This window comes from Lutzomyia longipalpis, chromosome 1 (genome assembly GCF_024334085.1).
Source record: "Lutzomyia longipalpis isolate SR_M1_2022 chromosome 1, ASM2433408v1".
In the NCBI taxonomy this organism is placed as follows: domain Eukaryota; kingdom Metazoa; phylum Arthropoda; class Insecta; order Diptera; family Psychodidae; genus Lutzomyia; species Lutzomyia longipalpis.
This window is the reverse complement of record NC_074707.1, coordinates 37,353,297-37,373,630: the sequence shown is the minus strand read 5'-3', so window position 1 is coordinate 37,373,630 and position 20,334 is coordinate 37,353,297. Positions and strand designations below refer to the sequence as shown.

General features: G+C 37.2%; 6 protein-coding genes and 1 long non-coding RNA gene across 10 annotated transcripts in view; 4 read left to right on the top strand and 3 right to left on the bottom strand.

The window, feature by feature from the left end:
* Positions 1-437: 437 nt before the first annotated feature.
* LOC129787164 (uncharacterized) lies at positions 438-4,826 on the bottom strand. 2 transcript variants are annotated; one of them, XR_008750194.1, is made up of 4 exons: positions 1,945-3,079; positions 1,478-1,651; positions 1,301-1,402; positions 438-1,236 (listed from the first exon to the last, which is right to left on the bottom strand). It is a non-coding gene; the product is annotated as an uncharacterized LOC129787164 (long non-coding RNA). The 2 variants fall into 2 exon arrangements; XR_008750193.1 differs by having other exon boundaries at positions 1,478-4,826.
* A 3,784-nt stretch (positions 4,827-8,610) lies between these two features.
* Positions 8,611-10,035, top strand: LOC129787157 (uncharacterized). The gene is made up of 3 exons (XM_055822512.1): positions 8,611-8,819; positions 9,058-9,471; positions 9,540-10,035. Exons 1-3 carry the CDS (start codon positions 8,690-8,692, stop codon positions 9,797-9,799), a joined length of 804 nt encoding a protein of 267 aa, XP_055678487.1. The 5' UTR covers positions 8,611-8,689; the 3' UTR covers positions 9,800-10,035.
* A 60-nt stretch (positions 10,036-10,095) lies between these two features.
* LOC129787149 (zinc finger protein 467-like) lies at positions 10,096-13,752 on the top strand. 3 transcript variants are annotated; one of them, XM_055822499.1, is made up of 6 exons: positions 10,096-10,332; positions 10,400-10,474; positions 10,639-12,301; positions 12,373-12,447; positions 12,522-12,988; positions 13,054-13,752. In XM_055822499.1, exons 3-6 carry the CDS (start codon positions 12,140-12,142, stop codon positions 13,574-13,576), a joined length of 1,227 nt encoding a protein of 408 aa, XP_055678474.1. In that variant the 5' UTR covers positions 10,096-10,332; positions 10,400-10,474; positions 10,639-12,139; the 3' UTR covers positions 13,577-13,752. The 3 variants fall into 3 exon arrangements, with proteins under 3 accessions (XP_055678474.1, XP_055678473.1, XP_055678471.1); XM_055822498.1 differs by lacking the exons at positions 12,373-12,447; positions 12,522-12,988; positions 13,054-13,752 and having other exon boundaries at positions 10,639-11,792; positions 11,840-11,962; XM_055822496.1 differs by lacking the exons at positions 12,373-12,447; positions 12,522-12,988; positions 13,054-13,752 and having other exon boundaries at positions 10,639-11,962.
* Positions 13,753-13,893: 141 nt separating this feature from the next.
* Positions 13,894-16,238, top strand: LOC129787125 (transcription factor grauzone-like). Its single transcript, XM_055822456.1, has 3 exons — positions 13,894-14,193; positions 14,266-14,340; positions 14,406-16,238. The coding sequence occupies exons 1-3, from the start codon at positions 14,032-14,034 to the stop codon at positions 16,161-16,163; spliced, it is 1,995 nt and encodes a 664-aa protein (XP_055678431.1). The 5' UTR covers positions 13,894-14,031; the 3' UTR covers positions 16,164-16,238.
* Positions 16,239-16,315: 77 nt separating this feature from the next.
* On the bottom strand, positions 16,316-17,965 carry LOC129787151 (4-hydroxybenzoate polyprenyltransferase, mitochondrial). The gene is made up of 3 exons (XM_055822503.1): positions 17,838-17,965; positions 17,341-17,769; positions 16,316-17,284 (listed from the first exon to the last, which is right to left on the bottom strand). The coding sequence occupies exons 2-3, from the start codon at positions 17,600-17,602 to the stop codon at positions 16,410-16,412; spliced, it is 1,137 nt and encodes a 378-aa protein (XP_055678478.1). The 5' UTR covers positions 17,603-17,769; positions 17,838-17,965; the 3' UTR covers positions 16,316-16,409.
* Positions 17,966-18,022: 57 nt separating this feature from the next.
* Positions 18,023-19,405, top strand: LOC129787156 (uncharacterized). Its single transcript, XM_055822511.1, has 2 exons — positions 18,023-18,835; positions 18,907-19,405. Exons 1-2 carry the CDS (start codon positions 18,156-18,158, stop codon positions 19,127-19,129), a joined length of 903 nt encoding a protein of 300 aa, XP_055678486.1. The 5' UTR covers positions 18,023-18,155; the 3' UTR covers positions 19,130-19,405.
* Positions 19,364-20,334, bottom strand: part of LOC129787144 (coiled-coil domain-containing protein 174) — a 45,701-nt gene continuing 44,730 nt past the window's right edge. Inside the window, exon 4 of the mRNA XM_055822484.1 lies at positions 19,364-20,255. Coding sequence (XP_055678459.1) covers positions 19,396-20,255 — 860 coding nt within the window. The 3' untranslated portion in view covers positions 19,364-19,395. The remainder of the gene's footprint in view (positions 20,256-20,334) is intronic.

The following is a 20,334-nucleotide window of genomic DNA, read 5'->3' as shown; positions in this document are numbered from 1 at the left end:
TTCTTGAGAAATTTGCCACGAAGTTGACTGCAACTGCTATTTTTTTTTCACTACTTCCCCACATTCCCCTCACTTCCCGCACCGTAATAAATGGCAATATTTCTAGAAAATTCTTTATTCTTTTCAACACTTATGTGCTTCTGACTACGTTTTATGCGATTTATGCTACTTATTCGCGATAATTTTGACACTAAGAAGGTAGGGTGAGAAATAAAAACAACCCCACTAGCACACGGTTCATGACGTGACTAACTTCATTCTAAGAAATTTTCCACAGCATGGCCGTTACACCAATTTTTGAATTCCCTACTTCTACATTTTCCTTAATAACTTTTCATGTGGTGGTCGGATTGAGTTGAAATTTTTACACAACCTCGTCAGATAACCAAGGAACTTATTTCCAAAAAATGGGTACGCTAACTTTTATAATTATTAAGTTATAGCACGAAATATAGGGCTGGGGTCGTTCAACGACCCCGCTTGGCGGCCTAGAGGTTAAAAACTAGCTGCCGAATTTCTGCAGAAAAATTCGAAAGCACTAAAGGTATTCTGAACACGTGTTCTTTAGAAATTTTGTATGGCGCTGGGACACTTTTTCTACAGAATATTTCCGCAGTTTTCTGAAAAAATTCATCAATCTGTTATACCGTTGAAATTCGTTTTGAATATAAAAAAAGCGTTTTTTTTGCAAATTATTATTAACGAGATAAATTGTCGCTTCGCTCCAATTTACCTCATCCCGCTTCGCGGGGATTTGTTGCGCTTCGCGCAAATTTTGGAGAAAAAAATTGTGATGGTTTATAAGTAAAAAAAAAAAAACAGGGCCACTCATCAAACCCAAAGAAAAAAATTTGCAAAGAGAAGAAATCATTTTCAAGCAACATTTCCGGCGCCTTTAAAAATTCGCAAAAAATGCATGAATTTTATATGGGGGCTACTAAAAGGGGGCTTTGGGGGGAAAATGAATACGGCCACTCGAAACAGACTGATATAAGGAGCGTCTGTACCAAATTTCATCGCAATCGGTCAAACGGTGTAGATTTGTATAGCCGAACACGACTGATTACCAACAAACAGACCTTTCTTTATTATATAGATTTATTTATTATTTTTAAAATTTACAAAAAAATATTGAAAAAATATATCCGGCGTTGCCTTTTCCTTCTCCTGCTGTCTCCTTTGATGCTGGGCCGCTTTTCAGATGATCTCTCCTCTTCACCTTTGTGACTTCCGGGACTTTAAAAAATAAAAGAAAATCTTAGGAAAAAGCATATTCTAAATATTTTTTCTTCTTTCTCACCTTCCATTTCCGGAAAATTATGTTGCATAAAGTTGTGTAAGACCGGATCCCAGAAATTGAGGACTGAAGCCAGGCACGGACAGTTTTGTGCTTCAAACGGATCTGAAATATGGAAAAAAAAAGTTTAGAATAATAATGAATTTTTTGAAAAAATATGAATTAGAAGAATTAACATACATTTCCGCATTTTCCAATGTTGTCAAAAATTAAAGCAGAAGCGGGCAGGGCATCCGGGTAGAGCATCCAGGCAGGCCATCCGGATAGGGGTCCGGGCAGGGCTTCCTGAATAGGGCATCCGGGTAAGGCTTCCGGGCTGGTCATCCTGGGCACTGATTGTGTTCCAAAAACGATCTGAAATATAGAAAAAAATTGATAAATTGTTCTTTTTTTTCTTGTTTACAAAAGTTTTTGTTTTTTTTATCTTGAGAAAATTAATTTAAAAAAAAAAAGAAAAATCAATTTCGGGCTCTTTTTTTGCAATGAAGAATTTTTAGATCAAAATAATTAATTTTTTCTCATTGTTTTCTATCAATTTCATCAATCTGATGCTACTAAAACATTCCATAAAAGATATTTGTGAAATCTAGTAGGATCAAAGAGATAAAATTACACAAATTAATTAAGAAAATCGTAAAATTACTTACCGCATTTCTTCTGCGTGAATTTTCCATCATTTTTGCACTCTCAAATTGACGAATTTTTGAAGAAAACCGCGGAAATTTTCTGCACCCACGCCGAACGCTCCCGAAGCGCGATAAATGCACTTGAATGAAAAAATAAACTGCAGACAAAATTTTAGCTGCCGACCGACCTCGAAACATATTTTTGATGGGGTTTCGTTTCATTTAAATTCATAATAACCGTTTGTTTATTTCCGGTAATTTTATTTCTCCCAAAAATCGTAACAATATGTCGCCGTTTTCGAGATATTCATCGAAAACTCATCGAAAATTTTGTTTTCGTTTTTTGACCCTCTAGCGGTCACTTTTGAAACTTCGGATGTTCTAGAGAATTGTAGGATATGTTAAGAGCTTTCATTTGACCCTGGGTTGATCAAAATCGGTCAAGCCGGTTTAGAGATATGGTCGATTTTCCATGATAAATTGTAGCGGCCATATTGAATAAACGACTTGACCGATTTTCGAAAATAAGGTATCGCTGGAAAGGTCTTGATGGCCCCTACAACATATCAAAATTTCAGATTTTTAGCTATTACAGGGGCTGAGATATAGGCAAAACAAAATTTGGGGGTTATTCAAAATGGCGGACGGAGGGGTGGGGGGGTAAAATTTGTCATCATAATCGGATGTCTTCCGGTCGATATTTAAACTTTGCCGTTTACCGCAAGTCTCTATCTATCACCGTTCTCTTGCAATTTAAGTTTATAATTAGGCCGGCCGGAAAAAAAAAATTTTTGGCGCATACGTTTTTTGGAATGTGGGGACCCTAATTCGTGCTCATCCCAAGTTTGAGCCCGATCTGACGACTTTCGATTTTGCTCGGTACACAAAAGCTGTGTTTGAAAGAAACACATCTAAAATATAGAAATTCTTCTAAAGCTGAATAAAATTATTAAAAAAACAATTTGAAATTGTCAAAAACACAGAAATTTTCCAGTCAAAGTTAACAAGGTAACCCAAGTAACTGAAGTTATTTGGTTAAAATAACAAAAGTTGTTTGGTTAAAAGACAAAAAAGCCGAATCAAATAGTCAAAAAAGAAAATATAATTGATTAGAAAAGGAAAAGTTTTTCATTTATATAATATTATAACAGAATTAATTAATCAAATAAAAGAAAATGTTCAGTGACTGAATGACATGTCAAAACTTGTTTGATTTGTAGAAAAACGATTATATATAATATATTTGTACCACTCACCCATTCGGATTTAACCAATCATTTCAGTCAACGTACTCACAAAGGAAAACAAAATGGCTTCGTTTTTTTTCACTCACAACGCAATATCTCAATTTTAGTGCTAAAACTTGCTAATTTCATTACAATAGCACTTGAAAACTCTTGAATAATCACTCATGAAGGATTTTCATTGCTTTTACACTATTTTTTCACAGTTTTTCACTCCATAATTACAAATAAATCAGGAGAAAACAGAAAGCTGTCAAAAACTTCCGTCAATCTGCTTTAACTGAATGCTTCGGTTGAGGAATGGAATTTTCCAGAACACACCAAAGTATTTGACCTTTCTACTTCAGCTAAACACATCATTAACCAAACTAACATATCTCTATTGACAAAGATTGCAAGTTAAAGAAGTGAAAAAAGGAAAATATAAAATAGCATTTGGTAAACAATTCGGTAGACAAAAGATAATATAGCTGAATAAAATTATTAAAAAATCAATTTGAAATTGTCAAAAACACTGTAGTTTTTCAGTCAAAATTCATGAAGCAACTCAAGTAACTGAAGTTATTTGGTTAAAATAACAAAAGTTGTTTGGTTAAAAGACAATAAAGCTGAATAAAATTATTAAAAAAAACAATTTGAAATTGTCAAAAACACAGAAATTTTCCAGTCAAAGTTAACAAGGTAACCCAAGTAACTGAAGTTATTTGGTTAAAATAACAAAAGTTGTTTGGTTAAAAGACAAAAAAGCCGAATCAAATAGTCAAAAAAGAAAATATAATTGATTAGAAAAGGAAAAGTTTTTCATTTATATAACATTATAACAGAATTAATTAATTCAAATAAAAGAAATGCTCAGTGACTGAATGACATGTCAAAACTTGTTTGATTTGTAGAAAAACGATTATATATAATATATTTGTACCACTCACCCATTCGGATTTAACCAATCATTTCAGTCAACGTACTCACAAAGGAAAACAAAATGGCTTCGTTTTTTTTTTCACTCACAACGCAATATCTCAATTTTAGTGCTAAAACTTGCTAATTTCATTACAAAAGCACTTGAAAACTCTTGAATAATCACTCATGAAGGATTTTCATTGCTTTTACACTATTTTTTCACAGTTTTTCACTCCATAATTACAAAGAAATCAGGAGAAAAGAGAAAGCTGTCAAAAACTTCCGTCAATCTGCTTTAACTGAATGCTTCGGTTGAGGAATGGAATTTTCCAGAACACACCAAAGTATTTGACCTTTCTACTTCAGCTAATAACTCATTAACCAATGACAGAATCATTTCTGTCATTTTGTTAATAATTTAATAAGTATATTAAATACTGAAGTTAATTAGTAAATATAGCAAAATTAGGCAGGCAAAATAATAAAAGCTCATTTGCCAAAATAACTTGGGATACTTTACTAACTTTGACAGAGTAACTTGTGTTTCTGACAATTTTAAATTGCTTTTTAATAATTTGATTCAGCTTTGTTGTCTTTTAACCAAATGACTTTTGTTCTTTTGACCAAATAACTTCAGTTACATGGGTTACTTTATTAACTTTGACTGAATAATTTCTGTATTTTTGTCAATATTAAATTGCTTTTTTAATATTTTTATTCAGCTTTTATTGTCTTTTAACCAAAGATCTTTGTTATTTCGACCAAATAAATTCTGTTACTTGAGTTTCTTCATGACTTTTGACCGAAGAATTTCTGTATTTTTGACAATTTTTATTGGCCTTTTTAATAATTTTATTTAGATTTAATTGTCTTTTAACCAAATGACTTTGTTATTTCGACCAAATAAATTCTGTTACTTGAGTTACTTCATGACTTTTGACCGAAGAATTTCTGTATTTTTGACAATTTTTATTGGCCTTTTTAATAATTTTATTCAGCTTTTATTGTCTTTTAACCAAATGACTTTGTTATTTCGACCAAATAAATTCTGTTACTTGAGTTACTTCATGACTTTTGACCGAAGAATTTCGGTATTTTTGACAATTTTTATTGGCCTTTTTAATAATTTTATTTAGATTTTATTGTCTTTTAACCAAATGACTTTGTTATTTCGACCAAATAAATTCTGTTACTTGAGTTTCTTCATGACTTTTGACCGAAGAATTTCTGTATTTTTGACAATTTTTATTGGCCTTTTTAATAATTTTATTCAGCTTTTATTGTCTTTTAACCAAAGATCTTTGTTATTTCGACCAAATAAATTCTGTTACTTGAGTTTCTTCATGACTTTTGACCGAAGAATTTCTGTATTTTTGACAATTTTTATTGGCCTTTTTAATAATTTTATTCAGCTTTTATTGTCTTTTAACCAAAGATCTTTGTTATTTCGACCAAATAAATTCTGTTACTTGAGTTACTTCATGACTTTTGACCGAAGAATTTCTGTATTTTTGACAATTTTTATTGGCCTTTTTAATAATTTTATTTAGATTTTTTTGTCTTTTAACCAAAAGACTTTGTTATTTCGATTAAATAACTTCAGTTACATGGGTTACTTTATTAACTTTGACTGGAAAATTTCAGTGTTTTTCACAATTTCAAATTGCTTTTTTAATCATTTTATTCAGCTTTATTACTTTTTTTTGAATAATTTTTGTTATTTTAACAAATTAACTCCTGTGTTTTTTTTTAATATTTTAATATGCATTGTTAATGTGTCACTAAATAATTTGTGACATTTTAGGATATTTTAAACAGTTCAGTTGGTTGACAAACTACGACAGTAAAAAAAAATTGCGAACATATGAAAAGATATCACAGAATTATGTTGTCATTGGATCACTTCTGTTCTTCTGACAATTTGAAAATTTCATCACTTTTCACTCACTTCTGCTAAATTATCTGTTCCAATTTGCCTATAATATTAATTAACTAAATAGCTTCAGCTTTTTTAAAAAGTTTGAATTGATTATTTTTCATGAAACCGAATAACTTCTGCTATTGTAACTGATTAACCAAATAGCTTCAGCTTTTTTAAAAAATTGAATTGGTTATTTTTCATGAAACCGAATAACTTCTGCTATTGTAACTGATTAACTTCTGCTAAATTGGCTGTTTTAGTTTGGTACAGTATCCGATAACTAAATAGCTTCAGCTTTTTTAAAAAATTGAATTGGTTATTTTTCATGAAACCGAATAACTTCTGCTATTGTAACTGATTAACTTCTGCTAAATTGGCTGTTTTAGTTTGGTACAGTATCCGATAACTAAATAGCTTCAGCTTTTTTAAAAAATTGAATTGGTTATTTTTCATGAAACCGAATAACTTCTGCTATTGTAACTGATTAACTTCTGCTAAATTAGCTGTTTCAGTTTGGTACAGTGTCCGATAACCAAATAGCTTCAGCTTTTTTAAAAAATTGAATTGGTTATTTTTCATGAAACCGAATAACTTCTGCTATTGTAACTGATTAACTTTTGCTAAATTAGCTGTTTCAGTTTGGTACAGTGTCCGATAACCAAATAGCTTCAGCTTTTTTAAAAAATTTGAATTGGTTATTTTTCATGAAATCGAATAACTTCTGCTAAATTGGCTGTTTCAGTTTGGTACAGTATCCGATAACTAAATAGCTTCAGCTTTTTTAAAAAAATTGAATTGGTTATTTTTCATGAAACCGAATAACTTCTGCTATTGTAATTGATTAACTTTTGCTAAATTAGCTGTTTCAGTTTGGTACAGTATCCGATAACTAAATAGCTTCAGCTTTTTTAAAAAAATTGAATTGGTTATTTTTCATGAAACCGAATAACTTCTGCTATTGTAACTGATTAACTTTTGCTAAATTAGCTGTTCCATTTTGCCTATAATATTAATTCACTGATTAACTTCAGCTTTTTTGACGATTTAAATTAGCATTTTTTCCTGACACTAAATAACTTCTGTTATTGTAACTGATTAACTTTTGCTAAATTAGCTGTTTCAGTTTGGTACAGTATCCGATAACTAAATAGCTTCAGCTTTTTTAAAAAAATTGAATTGGTTATTTTTCATGAAACCGAATAACTTCTGCTATTGTAACTGATTAACTTTTGCTAAATTAGCTGTTCCAATTTGCCTATAATATTAATTCACTGAATAACTTCAATTTTCTTGACTATTTCATTCTGTTATTTTAACCAAACAACTTCTGTTCTTTTGACTTTCGCTGTTTTGTGACCAAATGACTTCAGTCATTTTTACTAAATGGTTCAGTCATTTTAACCATTTACATTGATGTTTCTTTCTTTCATTGTTCAACTTCAGTCAATATAACCTAATGAATCGGTTATAAAAACTGAAATAATTTGGCTAAAATGCCATATGACAGATTGATTTGGTCAATTTGACCAATTTTTTTTTAAGAGTGAAAGGGAAATAATATAAAAAAGATTATAGGTTTTTCCAAGAGATAAAAATTAAATTTATATTGTCTTGAAATATTTCTTTCGTCCTGAGATTTGCTCTGTGCATCATTATTGCATTCAGTTCAATCTCTAAAGCCTAAAAACTTCAGTTCCTTCAATAAAAAAAGTTTTTGTTTGATTAAATTCCACCGAAAAGACCTAAAAATTGTTAACTTTTCCTCATTTGGATGTGAATCATAAAATTAAAAATTTTAAGTAAACTTTTTAACGATCATTTCATGCACTTTGTAAATAAAAAGAAAGATTATATTCTTATATGCGCTATGCCTAAACAGGTGAAATGTCCATTTAAATTACCTCCACAAAAACTCATTGAGAACGCGCGCGCGCCGGGAGAAAATTCGTGATCATGAAAATCTTCTTGCTGTGCACGAATTCTTGTTTTATCGCCAAGAATGAATCTTGTGCGGCTTTCATTGCGACCTTTTACGCACATTTTTTTTCGTGGCATGTGTATGCCATACTGATGAAATTCTTTTCATTTTACTCTCATTTTCCAAACAACCATAAAAAAGCGCACAGAGACAATGGATTTGGGCTCCATCCACAAGAATGGAATGGAAAACTCGTCAAACTCGCATATTTGGGGGACTTTCTTTATCAATTTCGCGCATTGGATGGGCTTTTGTGGGCCAAGAATTGTCTCCACTTTGATGTGTATGATTTATTGCCCCAAAAAATCTCTTCTTCCGGACATTTGGCGCATATCGGGGAGAACGCGCACCCATTTGCCCACTTTCTGACCACTTTACTTCTTTCTTTTCATTTTCATTCGCAATTTTCGCGCCAAATTTTTATACCCTCGTCTCCGTGCCTCACCCAGAATGAGCAATTGTTTGAGATTTTGCGGTCGATGGATGGCCATTCATAGCTGCCCCACCTGTGAGTACACTGCCCTTCTCTCCCACTACTAAACGCACTTCTCCACCTGCCGCGGACGCGTGACTCCCGGATCATCGTGTCAATGGTGCATCAGATGGCACGCGACATTTATAAGCACACCGCTACCGAGAGCTTATGGTCAGTGCTACTGGAATTCCCGCCGTGTCTTGTGAATCTCGAGGAATTCTTTGGCGAATAAATAAACGAATTAAACGATGAGTGGAAAATTCGTGGTGATTATCCTCTGTTTTCTGAGGATTGTGCTCTGTGATCAACAAGCTCAGGAGCAACAGCAAACAGATTCCTATCTCAATGCTCTCCATGAATCTCATGCCACAGGAGCTGGTAAGAGAATCCTTGTGTGAGAAGTTGTAGTGCATAAGTTTAGGAAGTTTAATAGAATTGTGATTCTAACTAAAGGCAATGCAGTGTGCGAATAATTTAGATTTTGTGCATTTTTTATGCTCAGTTTTTGAATTAATTCTTTATCTTTATGTTTAAAGTTATAAAGATCAATTACATAGCTGGAGGCTTTGGAGCGTCCTTTCAAAATAACAAATTTTCATTAATTTTCTATACCAAGGTGTTCGATCACCGAGAGACGACCTAAGTCCAGGATATGATTCTGGACCCAAACCAATTTATGGTCCACCAACATCCTACGGCCCTTCAGCTCCTGTCTATGGACCACCCACTGCCTACGGACCCCCTACGGGATTCTATCGCGCTGGACCGCCGAAATACTACGCTGCTGTGCATCATCGAACACCTACGGATTGGCTACTGGATAAGCTTCACTTCAAGCTAGATCTCGTGACGATCGGGAAGATCATCCTCAAGTTGATCATTTTCAAGAAGATCGTCAAATTCATCGCCATTCTGTGCCTTTTACTCTTCCTGCCCAAGCTCAACATGATGGGATCATCATCTACGGATCACAACAACCATCACGATCACGATTACGACATTAGCGTCTTTCGGAAATTCAATGTGGACGGTGAGATCGCCATTTTTTTTCTTTAGCAGAGAATTAAATTCTTAAATTTTTTATGTGGCAATTTTCAGAGTCCAAAAATGCCAGGATAAATGAGCTCACATCCTTCGTCCTCTCATCAATAGACGCCTTCACGCGGAAGGAGGTGAAATGCCCCGAAAATAGCGGCGAAATGTCCTGCCGTCTCAACAGGATGCTCACAATAATCGACTCAAAGTACCCGCTAAAGAGAATTTTTCGCTACTACAAGCCCCCGGGTCATGCTGAAGAAGAACTTCCGCCCCAGAATACCCCAGAGATGGTTGAGGAAGGCAGTGGGACAGACAATTAGTGAATAATGCATGTAGAATAGCAATTTTATTGGATCGCACGCCGACCCACAACTTGCTCTCTGTGCGCCACCAAATTAGCATTCTAATCGTGATTTCGGTCAAACAATGACACTCATGAGTTCAGATTGCCCAATTGATTGGCGACGTAGAAAGTTGGCATTCTCTCATCTCCATATCCTATTTATTTATTTATTTTATTTAATTAATTTAAGAATAAATTATTTCCCATTTGAAATATTCGTTTTTTTTTCAGTTACATTTTTGTCCGCGGAAAAAGGGAAAAATTCCGCACTTGTGTTTTGATGGGTTTGTGTTTGTTTGTGTTTGGCGCATTTTGTTCGTAACGGTGACTGAATTTTCCCAAAAGGATTTTCCGACTGCAACAATGGCAGAAAATCATCGAGTATTTACGGAGTACACAATTCCCCAGATACCCTTCTGCCGGCTTTGTCTGCATAAGTTGGGGCTATTGAGAAAAGTAACGCCGGAAGATGAGATAAGTTTTCTCATGGATAAGCACCTCGGGCTATCGGTAAGAAATCAAATGATTCTCTTGTTCTTACAGTAAATCCCTAATTAATTTGTTTTTTTTTCCGCAGATCCACGAAGCAAGCTACTTAGTTTGTGAGGAGTGTTGCAGGCAGCTCACTTCCTTTGGCTATTTCTATACAAAAGTAAGAAGACTTAAAAGGATGCATACACTAGTGCTCCGCAGTACAACATCTTTTATAATTTTTATATTAATTTTAATTGAAATTTTGAAAAATAAGTCAATCTGATAGTTTCTAGCTACTAAAGTCCCTGATTTATTCTCCTTTTTGGGAATTTTCTTTCTTAGGTCCAAGAAACAATTGACAGCTTCCTGGCTGATGTGCAGCAGAATGCAAGAGTCCTCTACGAGACATCTTCGGAAAACTTAAAATCTGAAAACGATTTAGAAGATTTCATAAGTATTTCCCAGATTAAACTCGAGCATGATAATGACAATGACGAAGAGGAAGAGCCATTGAGGGGACCTGAAGAACCAGAAGAACTTCTTCATCCGCAAGACGTTGGCAGGAAAGAGGATGTGGTGAGGAGGAAATCAACAAGATTGCGCAGAACGAACCGCAGGTATATTCCTGACCAAACCACCTCTCAGAAGGTGGTTGGAACCAAGCGAAAATCCAAGGAGACGTTGGAGAATCATCCAAAAAAGCCCCGGAACAGTTCCCAGAATACATCGAAGCAGTTTTCCATACAAAACTCATATGCTTGGCCATCAAATCTAAATCGCAAGGACTTCCCAGAGAAAATTTACAAGAATGGTCGTTATTTATTGCATAAAAAGGACACCGTAGAGCTCATTTCTAAATTTTATGACCTCCAGTGCAAGATCTGTAAGAAACATTATAGAAACGTGACTTCATTCCAGAAGCACAATAGCACAGTACACAAGAAGACAAAACCCCTGTTTTGCAGCTGCTCTATGGAAGTGAAGAACAGAAAAGAAGCATACGTGCACATGGTACAACACATTCAGCCGGATGCTCTAAGGTGTGATACTTGTGGCCTTTTGGAATCAAATATGTACAGACTTAAGACTCATAAAACTATTCATCTTCCAAAAATCTACAAATGTGACAAATGTCCCTCTGCGTTTGAAACTAAGAAAAAACTTCAGACACATAAGACTCAACTTTGCAAAAATTTGAAACAGAAAACCAAAATCCGATTTTCTTGCCACTACTGTGGAAAATGCTTCTCCACAAAAAACACTGTATATCAACATATGATCAGCATACATTTTAAAAAGTTAAATTACAAGTGCACAGAATGTGGAAAACAATTTCTTAACAAGGCAAAACTTAAATGGCATCAGAAAAAAGAAGGTCATGGCCTTCTGCACTGCACAGAGTGTGCATTTACAGCGATCAAGGAAAAGGATATGTGGCTCCATACTACGAAAAAGCATCCCAACAAAATGAGTACGTAGTTGGTCGATTTTTAAAAGTTAAAACGTAAAAAAAGAATAAAAATTTAAAACAAAATTACTTAAGAAATTCCCAAATCGGCCTAAAATGAAATCGCAAAATGAAGTTTTTTTTTTCAAAAATTTGGTGAAGATTTATATATATTTGATATTAAAAAATAAATTAAGTAAATGAATTAGAGATCAAAAATTGTTCTTTATTCCTTGCAAAAAAATGGCTTAGAACGAATCACTGTAATGTACGTTATGCGACACCCCACTGTAACTCATGTGGCATTTGACAGGAAATTGTTTTGATTTGGGATTGTTGTGTATTTATTAAAATAATGGTGAAATAAATTGAAAAAAAAATACTAAATTATCCCAAATGGACGTAATAAATTTTAAAGAATCTTCTGATGGATCATTTTGTCGTCTTTGCTTCACACGAGAAGGAATCTTCCGGAGAATCCACAACAGCGCTGATGTTGAAGGATTGAACAGCAGTAGCATCATCCCACAGCTTGTGGAGAAGCATCTACATGTTGAGGTAAAACTCCAGGAAATACCCAAAAGCCTAAAGAACCAAATAATCAAATAATCTTTCTATTTCCTTGACAGATCTACGAGGTTAGCTACCAAGTTTGTGAGGAATGTTGCCAGCAACTTTACACCTTCGAAAAGTTCTATTCAAAAGTAAGATATTCCCTGAAGATCCTACACAGAGAAACTTCTAAACTTGGCTGTTTTTTTTTTTTAATTTATTTTAGGTTCACAGAAAAAACGAATTATTTCATTCAGAACCTCAGCATAATGTAAGCAATATTAAGACTGAACCTCTGGAAGATCCTCTTGGGGATAATTCCGGGGATTCCGTTAGGAATATCGAAGAGAAAAATCCCCACAATCAGGACGAAGAGAATACAGATTTTTTAAGGATAGTTAAAACAGAATCAGGAGTATTTTTACCTCAGGAAGAAACCTTTGTCAAGAGAATAAAAGTTGAGGAAGAATCTCCTGATGAAGATGATTCTGCTGCTGAATGTTCAAAGGAAAAGAGATTTGTATTACCAACGGAAGATAGTGAGGGATTGCCAAAATCAATTAAATTGGAGAATATTTCCAAATCAATTGTTGAGAATGGTCGATTAATTGTTAAAGGAAAGGAACTCAAGGCGCTCGTTAATAATTTCTACGATCTCGAATGTAAACTCTGCCACGAAAAGAACAAATACAAGTGAGTATCAATTGGTCTAAAGAAACTCCTTTTAGACAGATAAAATTGATAAAATGTATTTTCAGGAGTCTCTGGATCCTCTTTCATCACTACTCAAAGGTTCACAAGCAGAAGGGTTACGTGGTGTGTTGCTCAAAGAAGATGAAGACTCAGAATACAGCCCTTATGCACATGGCACGGCATCTACAACCTGAAGCATTCAAGTGCGACATCTGTGGCTACCTCGTGGCACGCCCTGAATTCCTGGAGAACCACAAAAAGACTCATCTACCCGAGGAGGAGAAACCCTTTGGGTGTGATCAGTGTTCACAGCGTTTCTGCTGGCAACCCGCCCTGAAGATGCACAAATTGACGTACCACCCAAAGGATGACCGGAAGCTCTTCCCCTGCCAGCAATGTGAGAGGATTTTCGTCCGGAAAGACGCTCTCAAGGAGCACATGGCCAACATTCACGAACAACGAGTGCAGCCCAAAGTACAATGCACCGAGTGCAAGAAGTGGTTGGCAAATAAAAAGTACCTCAAGCGACACATGGCCATTCACGCTGTACGCTACCCAAGTATCATAGAGAGTTCCATCCGCCCGTGAAAAGAACTCTTTTTTTTCACCGATTTTTTTGTCGGAAAAATTGTAAAATAAATAAATTAATTTTCTTGTTTAAAGCACTTCACCCAAAATCGTATTAAAAGATGGAATTATTGAGAAATAAGAAGGTTTTCTTATGAAGAACACACGCTTTTAATAAAAAAATTAATAAACTTTAACTTATGTTTGTTTAAGAGGCAAAGAACCAGAGTAAAGAAATCTAAGCTTGATTCCTGATGGGATTAAAGCTGCTCTTGGAATGAAATTCTTATTTTCCTAATCATTCGTTCACTATAAAAAATTGCTTCGTTTATCGTGGTTCTACTGTATAGAGAAACCAGCTGGGAATGGCATTTGACTCTCCCGGACTGAATTAACTCGCGTGTTGTGTTGTTAGAAAAATTGTTAAGCAAAATTATGATAAAATAAACCGAGAAAAGCTATTAAATCTCTCCCAAATGGACGTAATGAATTGTAAAGAATCTTCTGATGGATCATTTTGTCGTCTTTGCTTCACAAGAGAAGGAATCTTCCGGAGAATCCACAACAGCGCTGATGTTGAAGGATTGAACAGCAGCAGCATCATCCCACAGCTTGTGGAGAAGCATCTACATGTTGAGGTAAAACTCCAAGAAAATGCCCAAAAGCCTAAAGAACTAAATATTCAAATAATCTTTCTATTTCCTTGACAGATCTACGAGGTTAGCTACCAAGTTTGTGAGGAATGTTGCCAGCAACTTTACACCTTTGGAGAATTTTACACAAAAGTAAAATCTAAAAAAAAATCTTCTAAATCCCGAAAAAATAATTTTTCTTATTAATTTTATTCTAGATTCATGAACAAATTGATAAATTCTTGTCAGAACTACAGCAGAATGTTGAGAATGTAAAGTCTGAATATCCGGAAAACTGTGTCCAAGAGAATCCTCTTGATTCCTCCAACAACTTCGATGGAATTGATAGAAATTCCGGAGAATCTGATGAGGACACCAAAGCATCTTTTACAATTGAAAAGCAAGAAGATTTACCTTCCATTCCTTCATTAGAAGCCGTTGCCATCAAAAAAGAAGAACCATCTCCACAAAAAAGACCAATTAGATCGTGTAGAACAAAAAAGAATCATCCGAGTGATTCCTCAGAGGTGAAAAAATCCACGAAGAAGGAAAAGAAGAGAAAAATGTCCACTGTAGCTGCTCTTGTGAAGGAAGATCCCGAATGTCAGCCACAGAGTCTCCGAAAGAGTCAGAAAAGTCACAAAAAGACAAATGAGTTTATTGAATTTGATTTCCGGGAGGATGATAGTGATTCAGACGAGAATTCCGATGAAACTGGTTGGGAGGAATGCCCCGGAGGTGGACCCATTAATTTGGATAAATTCCCCAATCCAATCATCGAGAATGGTCTGCTCAGGGTTAAGGGGAAGGAATTGATGGGACTTATTAATAAATTCTACAGCCTGGAGTGTAATGTCTGTGAAAAGACCAAATTCCAGACTCTGCGGGATCTCATTGAGCACTACAATGATGTGCACAAGGAAAAGGGCTACGTTATGTGTTGTTCGTCGAAGTTTAAGACCTACCCGGCAATCATTATGCACATGGCCCGACATATTCAACCGGATGCCTTCAAGTGCAACGTCTGTGGGTACATGGTGACTCGACCACGCTTCCTGGAGAACCACAAAAAGACTCATCTACCCGAGGAGGAGAAACCCTTTGCGTGTGATCATTGCCCACGGAGATTTTGCTGGAAGACTGCCTACCAGGTGCACCAGTTGACGCATCAGGAGAAAGAGGAACGAAAGCAATTTGTCTGCCACATCTGTGGGCATTCTTACAATACTCCCGGAGGTCTCTGTACGCACAAGAAGCGCGTCCACACGGACAGCAAGACCGAACCCCATGTTTGTCACATTTGCGCCAAGAAGTTCGCCACGAGGACAGGGTTGAATGAGCACATGTCTACGATCCATCAACCACGGGAGCGGGGTCAGTTGCAGTGTCAGGAATGTGGGAAGTGGTTGATGAACAGTCGCTGCCTCAAGTCTCACATGATTCTTCACAGCTCTGCCATCTTCAGCTGCACCATCTGTGACTACACAACAAAGAAAAAATCCCTGCTGCGTCGTCACAACCTGACTCAGCATTCGGATGAAAAGCCCTTTGTTTGCACCATCTGCAGCAGAGCTTTTAAGCTCAAACGCGCCCTCACGGTGCACATGGCCCAACATGAGAGCACAAAGCAGTACAAATGCAACTTTTGCGAACGCGTCTTCAACAGTTCCACGAATTTCTACACCCACCGGAAGGCAGCCCATCCGGAAGAGCTGAATGCGCTGAAACAAGCAAAACTAGAGGAGCAGCGACAGAAACGAATTGCAGCCGGAGTGGAAGATGCAAATCCCATGATTTCCGACGATGAAGCAGCACAGGGGAATTCTCTTGTAATCCTTCCCATGTCTCCCATTGAGCATCCCGTGGATTTTAGCACCTACAACCAGCAAGTCCATGAAACCTACCACATTGTTGATCATGAAGGAACCATCACAGCAATAATTCAAGAAAATCTCGCATCAGACAGTATGATGTGAGGCAGATCATCTCTCGGAGAGAGCATTTAAAGTCCAAATCTCCACAGTATTATTAAATTAACGACAAAAAATTAACCTTGGAGTTTTTTTTTTCTTTTAGCAAGAATAAAGTTGAGAACTCGTTCTTCGAGGTCAAGAGAATTAAATCGATCGATTTCTAACTTTTTCATTTTGCAAATCAATTTACAGAGAATTTGCACCTGAAAAAAGGAATTAAATCCGGCAAATAAGGACTCATCGTGAGGATCACTGCATCACCAGCTGCTTCTCATGAATAATCTGCGCCTTTGGTAGTTGCTTCTTTTCGGGACCCTGCAGTAGAGTCCCAAGGAGAATGCCGAGGAAGAGCAGGAAGCCCACTTGATGGTTCGAAATGAACTTCCTGGCACAATCCTGAGGGTTGTTGATGTTCAGCGTGGAGATTTGGTGCGCCACGTGAGCTGAGACTAGAGCAACGGATGCAAAGTATGGCCATGTTTGGTGGCACACAAGGCCACAGGTGGTCAGCCCGGATGTCATGGCGATGGCAAAGCCAGTGAGCCACGTCTTGGTATTTTCACCAAAGCGAAGGGCGGTTGACTTAATCCCGAGCAGGGCATCATCCACTTTATCCTGATGCGCATAGATGGTGTCGTACATGATGGTCCAGCAAATCCCAGCTGCATACAGAGGGAGGCATGCTGACCAGTTTACAGTTCCTTGAATAGCGCTCCAACCCATCAGAGCGCCCCAATTGAAGGTCATTCCCAACACCAACTGTGGCCAGTGCGTGACACGCTTCGCCAAAGGATAGAGTACCACCAGGCCGAGGGAACTGGCGCCCAGAACAACCGAATACCAATTGAGGTTTAGCAAAATTGCACAGCCAACACCCAGTTGAGCGGCCAGAAGAGCCAGAGCGTCAGTCTGTGTGAGTTGTCCACTCACAAGTGGCCGTCCCTTTGTCCTCTCAACTTTGGCATCAATATCCCTATCCCACATGTCATTTATCGTGCACCCCGCACCACGCATTATAAACGCCCCTGCACCGAAAAGCCCAAGAATCACTGGGTCTGGCCAACATCCTGGAGCTGCTGCGAGACCAATACTCCATGCACAGGGCCAGAAAAGTAACCAAGAACCTGCAAAATGAACTTCAATCAATCAAAATCCTCCCTTGGAAGATTCCTCACCATACCTATTGGTCGATCTATCCTCATCAGCTGAGCATATGGTGTCACCTTCGTTTTGACTTCTTTCCAAAATCCATCCGGAAGTTTTGTGGTCTTTTGCAGATCATTCTGTTGTTGACAGCTGCAGAGATTGGGCTTAGTGCTCAGAATACGAGCTGAGACAAAGCCCCAAGATGAAGTTTTCACGGAAAACTTCGTAGCAGGACCAAAAAATAGCCCTCTTCCACAGCTCAGAATTTGCCTACCCGCAATGAAACTTCGCAGCATTTTGCTTCACATTCACAATTCTTTTTTTTTCTGCTAATTCTATGGCAAGAAATGAATTCAGGGATGTCCTAGGAGTTCCCTAAACAGGGAAACATTAATTCAAACCGGATAGTTTTGGTGGGAACTCCCCAGAAACTCTTCCCATGCAAGGAATAACCTCAAAAACCCTAAAATAAACACATAAAGAAATTATGTAAAATAGATAACAGAATTTTTATTAGTTACATTTACTTACGAGATAAACACAGGTTAATAAAACAACGTAATTCGTCCACTAATTAATTTTTTTTTCTGAGGAATCAAAGCTTTTTGCAGAGCGTTTGCAAAAAAATAATAAATACCCGCCACCCTTCAAACAAGTGCTGAAATTGGCATTGGATATTCCGACGAATTCCATTGGAAAATTTCATGGTAGGTTCCATTCTTAATTTTTGAAGAAAACAGTTAAAAATCTCGCGAGCAAAAAGGAAAAGAAACCGAAAATTAAGGAATTCCTTAAGTCCAGGAAAGTATCAATTCATTTGTTTGGGAAAGCTAAATCAAACAACCGAGAATGGCAATGAGTATCACCCCATCTGACCCCAAAACCCTCTTTGATATCCCCGTGGAAGTGATGGAGAAGCACGTTGCAAAGTACCTGTACTGGGAAGATTTGATGGAGTTCCGGGAGTGCTCCCGAAGCAGCAGAGATCTTGCGGACCAGATGCTCGAGAAGCTTGATCGGCTCTTTGTTTACAACTACCATGATCCAGCTGCTGGGTATCATTTCCTCTTCCGGAAGGTCAAAGGACTCAAACTGATTGCCTTGGGTGGTCTCGATTGGCTCACTGATAATTTACTGGCGAAGCTTCTCATGAACAATCCCTCAGTGGAGGTGTTCTCTATTTCAAACTGCCACGCAATCAGCCCGAAAGGGATTCTCCCTCTTGCCACACACTGCAAGAAGCTACGTCACATGATCCTTTGCAATGTGCAGGTTGGCGACAACTTCCTGCACACATTCAGTCTACACAACAAGGGGCTTGAGACGCTGGATTTGTCGGAGAACAAAGATATCTCACCTCGTTGGCTGGACAGATTCATCGGGAAGCAACCACAACTGCGAAACATCATGCTGGACAGTTTGTGGTTTACATCCATTCGTCAAACTCTCAATACCATTGCCAGGACAGGCAACAACGTGGAGTACTTGAGCTTCATTGGCTGCCCCAACATAAAGGATGAAGACGTTATGTGAGTATCCCTTAAAAATAACTCGTTAGTCTTTGTACAGGAAGAATAATGTGAATCATTTTGTTTTGCAGGCATTTGGCTAATGTTTTGCCAAAAATCCGTGCGATTAACGTTAAGGTTGAAGAAGTTGATGAAGAAGAAGATGTCGCAGATGATTTTATGCTAACAGAAAAGTCCATTGAGTACTTGAAGAGCCGTGGACTTGGACACGGCAAGACTGATGAAATCCAGACCATTGAAGATGTGCTGCAGGAGCCAAAGAAGGCTTTTCTTGCCACATATTCTTACTCTTAAACTTTCCTTTTCTTGAACAATTTTTATATTCTTTTTGATAACTTTGAATTCCCTTTAAATGCTTGAAATTATCTTTCAATATTCCTGAATCCTAAAAATGAATTATTCTGTTTCCTTAAAGAATCCTTTTTGTGAATTCATAAGAAAAAGTAAAAGCTTGTCTCTATTATTTCGAAATAACATAAAGTTCCTTTTAAAACTTACTTTTCTCTTAAAAATTAAGAAGAAAATGTATTTTCGTAATTTTTATTAATAAAATGAATTTCTCAATAATCCGAATTGGCTGCCCATTTGTTTTTATTCCCTCCCTTGCTGCTCTGATCCCTGAGAAACTTCAATCCAGCCTCAATGGACTGCTCAAGATCCACCTGAGACATCTTCTGGCCACGAGATTGCTTACTCGAGCTGGGTCCGTAGTAATCATACGTAGCTGGTGGAGGAATTTCTGCACGTTTCTTCCCACTTTCGTCATCACTATCATCACTTAGCTCATTCCTTATTGGCACAGACACTTGAGGAGGTTCAGGAACGTAGTTGCGCTTCCGGAATTGTGGATTTTTCTTCGTGGTGAAATACAGTTGTTTGGAATCTTCAAAGTATTCTTCACGTTCCTCTGTCTCTGCAGCAAAATTACTTCTGGGCTGCTCAACTGGAGCAAATTCCTGAGGTCTCTCTTGGCGCTTCAGCTCAACCCATTGCTCCTGACTCATGGGCTCACGTTCTGGTTTATATTCCCACTCTTTGGGTTCATCATCTGTGGATTTGTCCTTGTCCCATGGACGGATGTGCTGTTGTCTCTCCTCGTTACGCTTTTTCTCTTCCTCCTCTTTCGCCCGCTTGGCTTCTTCCTCCTCCTCGCGACGTTTGATGGCTTCCTCATCTTCCTCTTTGGGTTGCTCATCGTCTTCCGGCCCAAGTGGTGGTAGTCCAAGGCGAGCTCGCTGGCGATTCTTTGCTGCCCTCACACGCTCTTTAATGATCCTATCTCGTGCCTGTCGCTGTTCTTCCCGCTCTTTCTGTGCACGAAGTGTTGCCAAGCGTTGTACTTCGAGCTCCTTCTGCTGCTTTGCTCGTTCTTCCTCATCCGTGGAGAATTGGTAATACCCAACGCCATGAGTCCTTGCCTCTGCAAAAAAAAAATAATTAGTTTCGTTAATTTCAATTAGAACTTAAAAAAAAGTTTTGAATTTATTTCTTAAAAAATA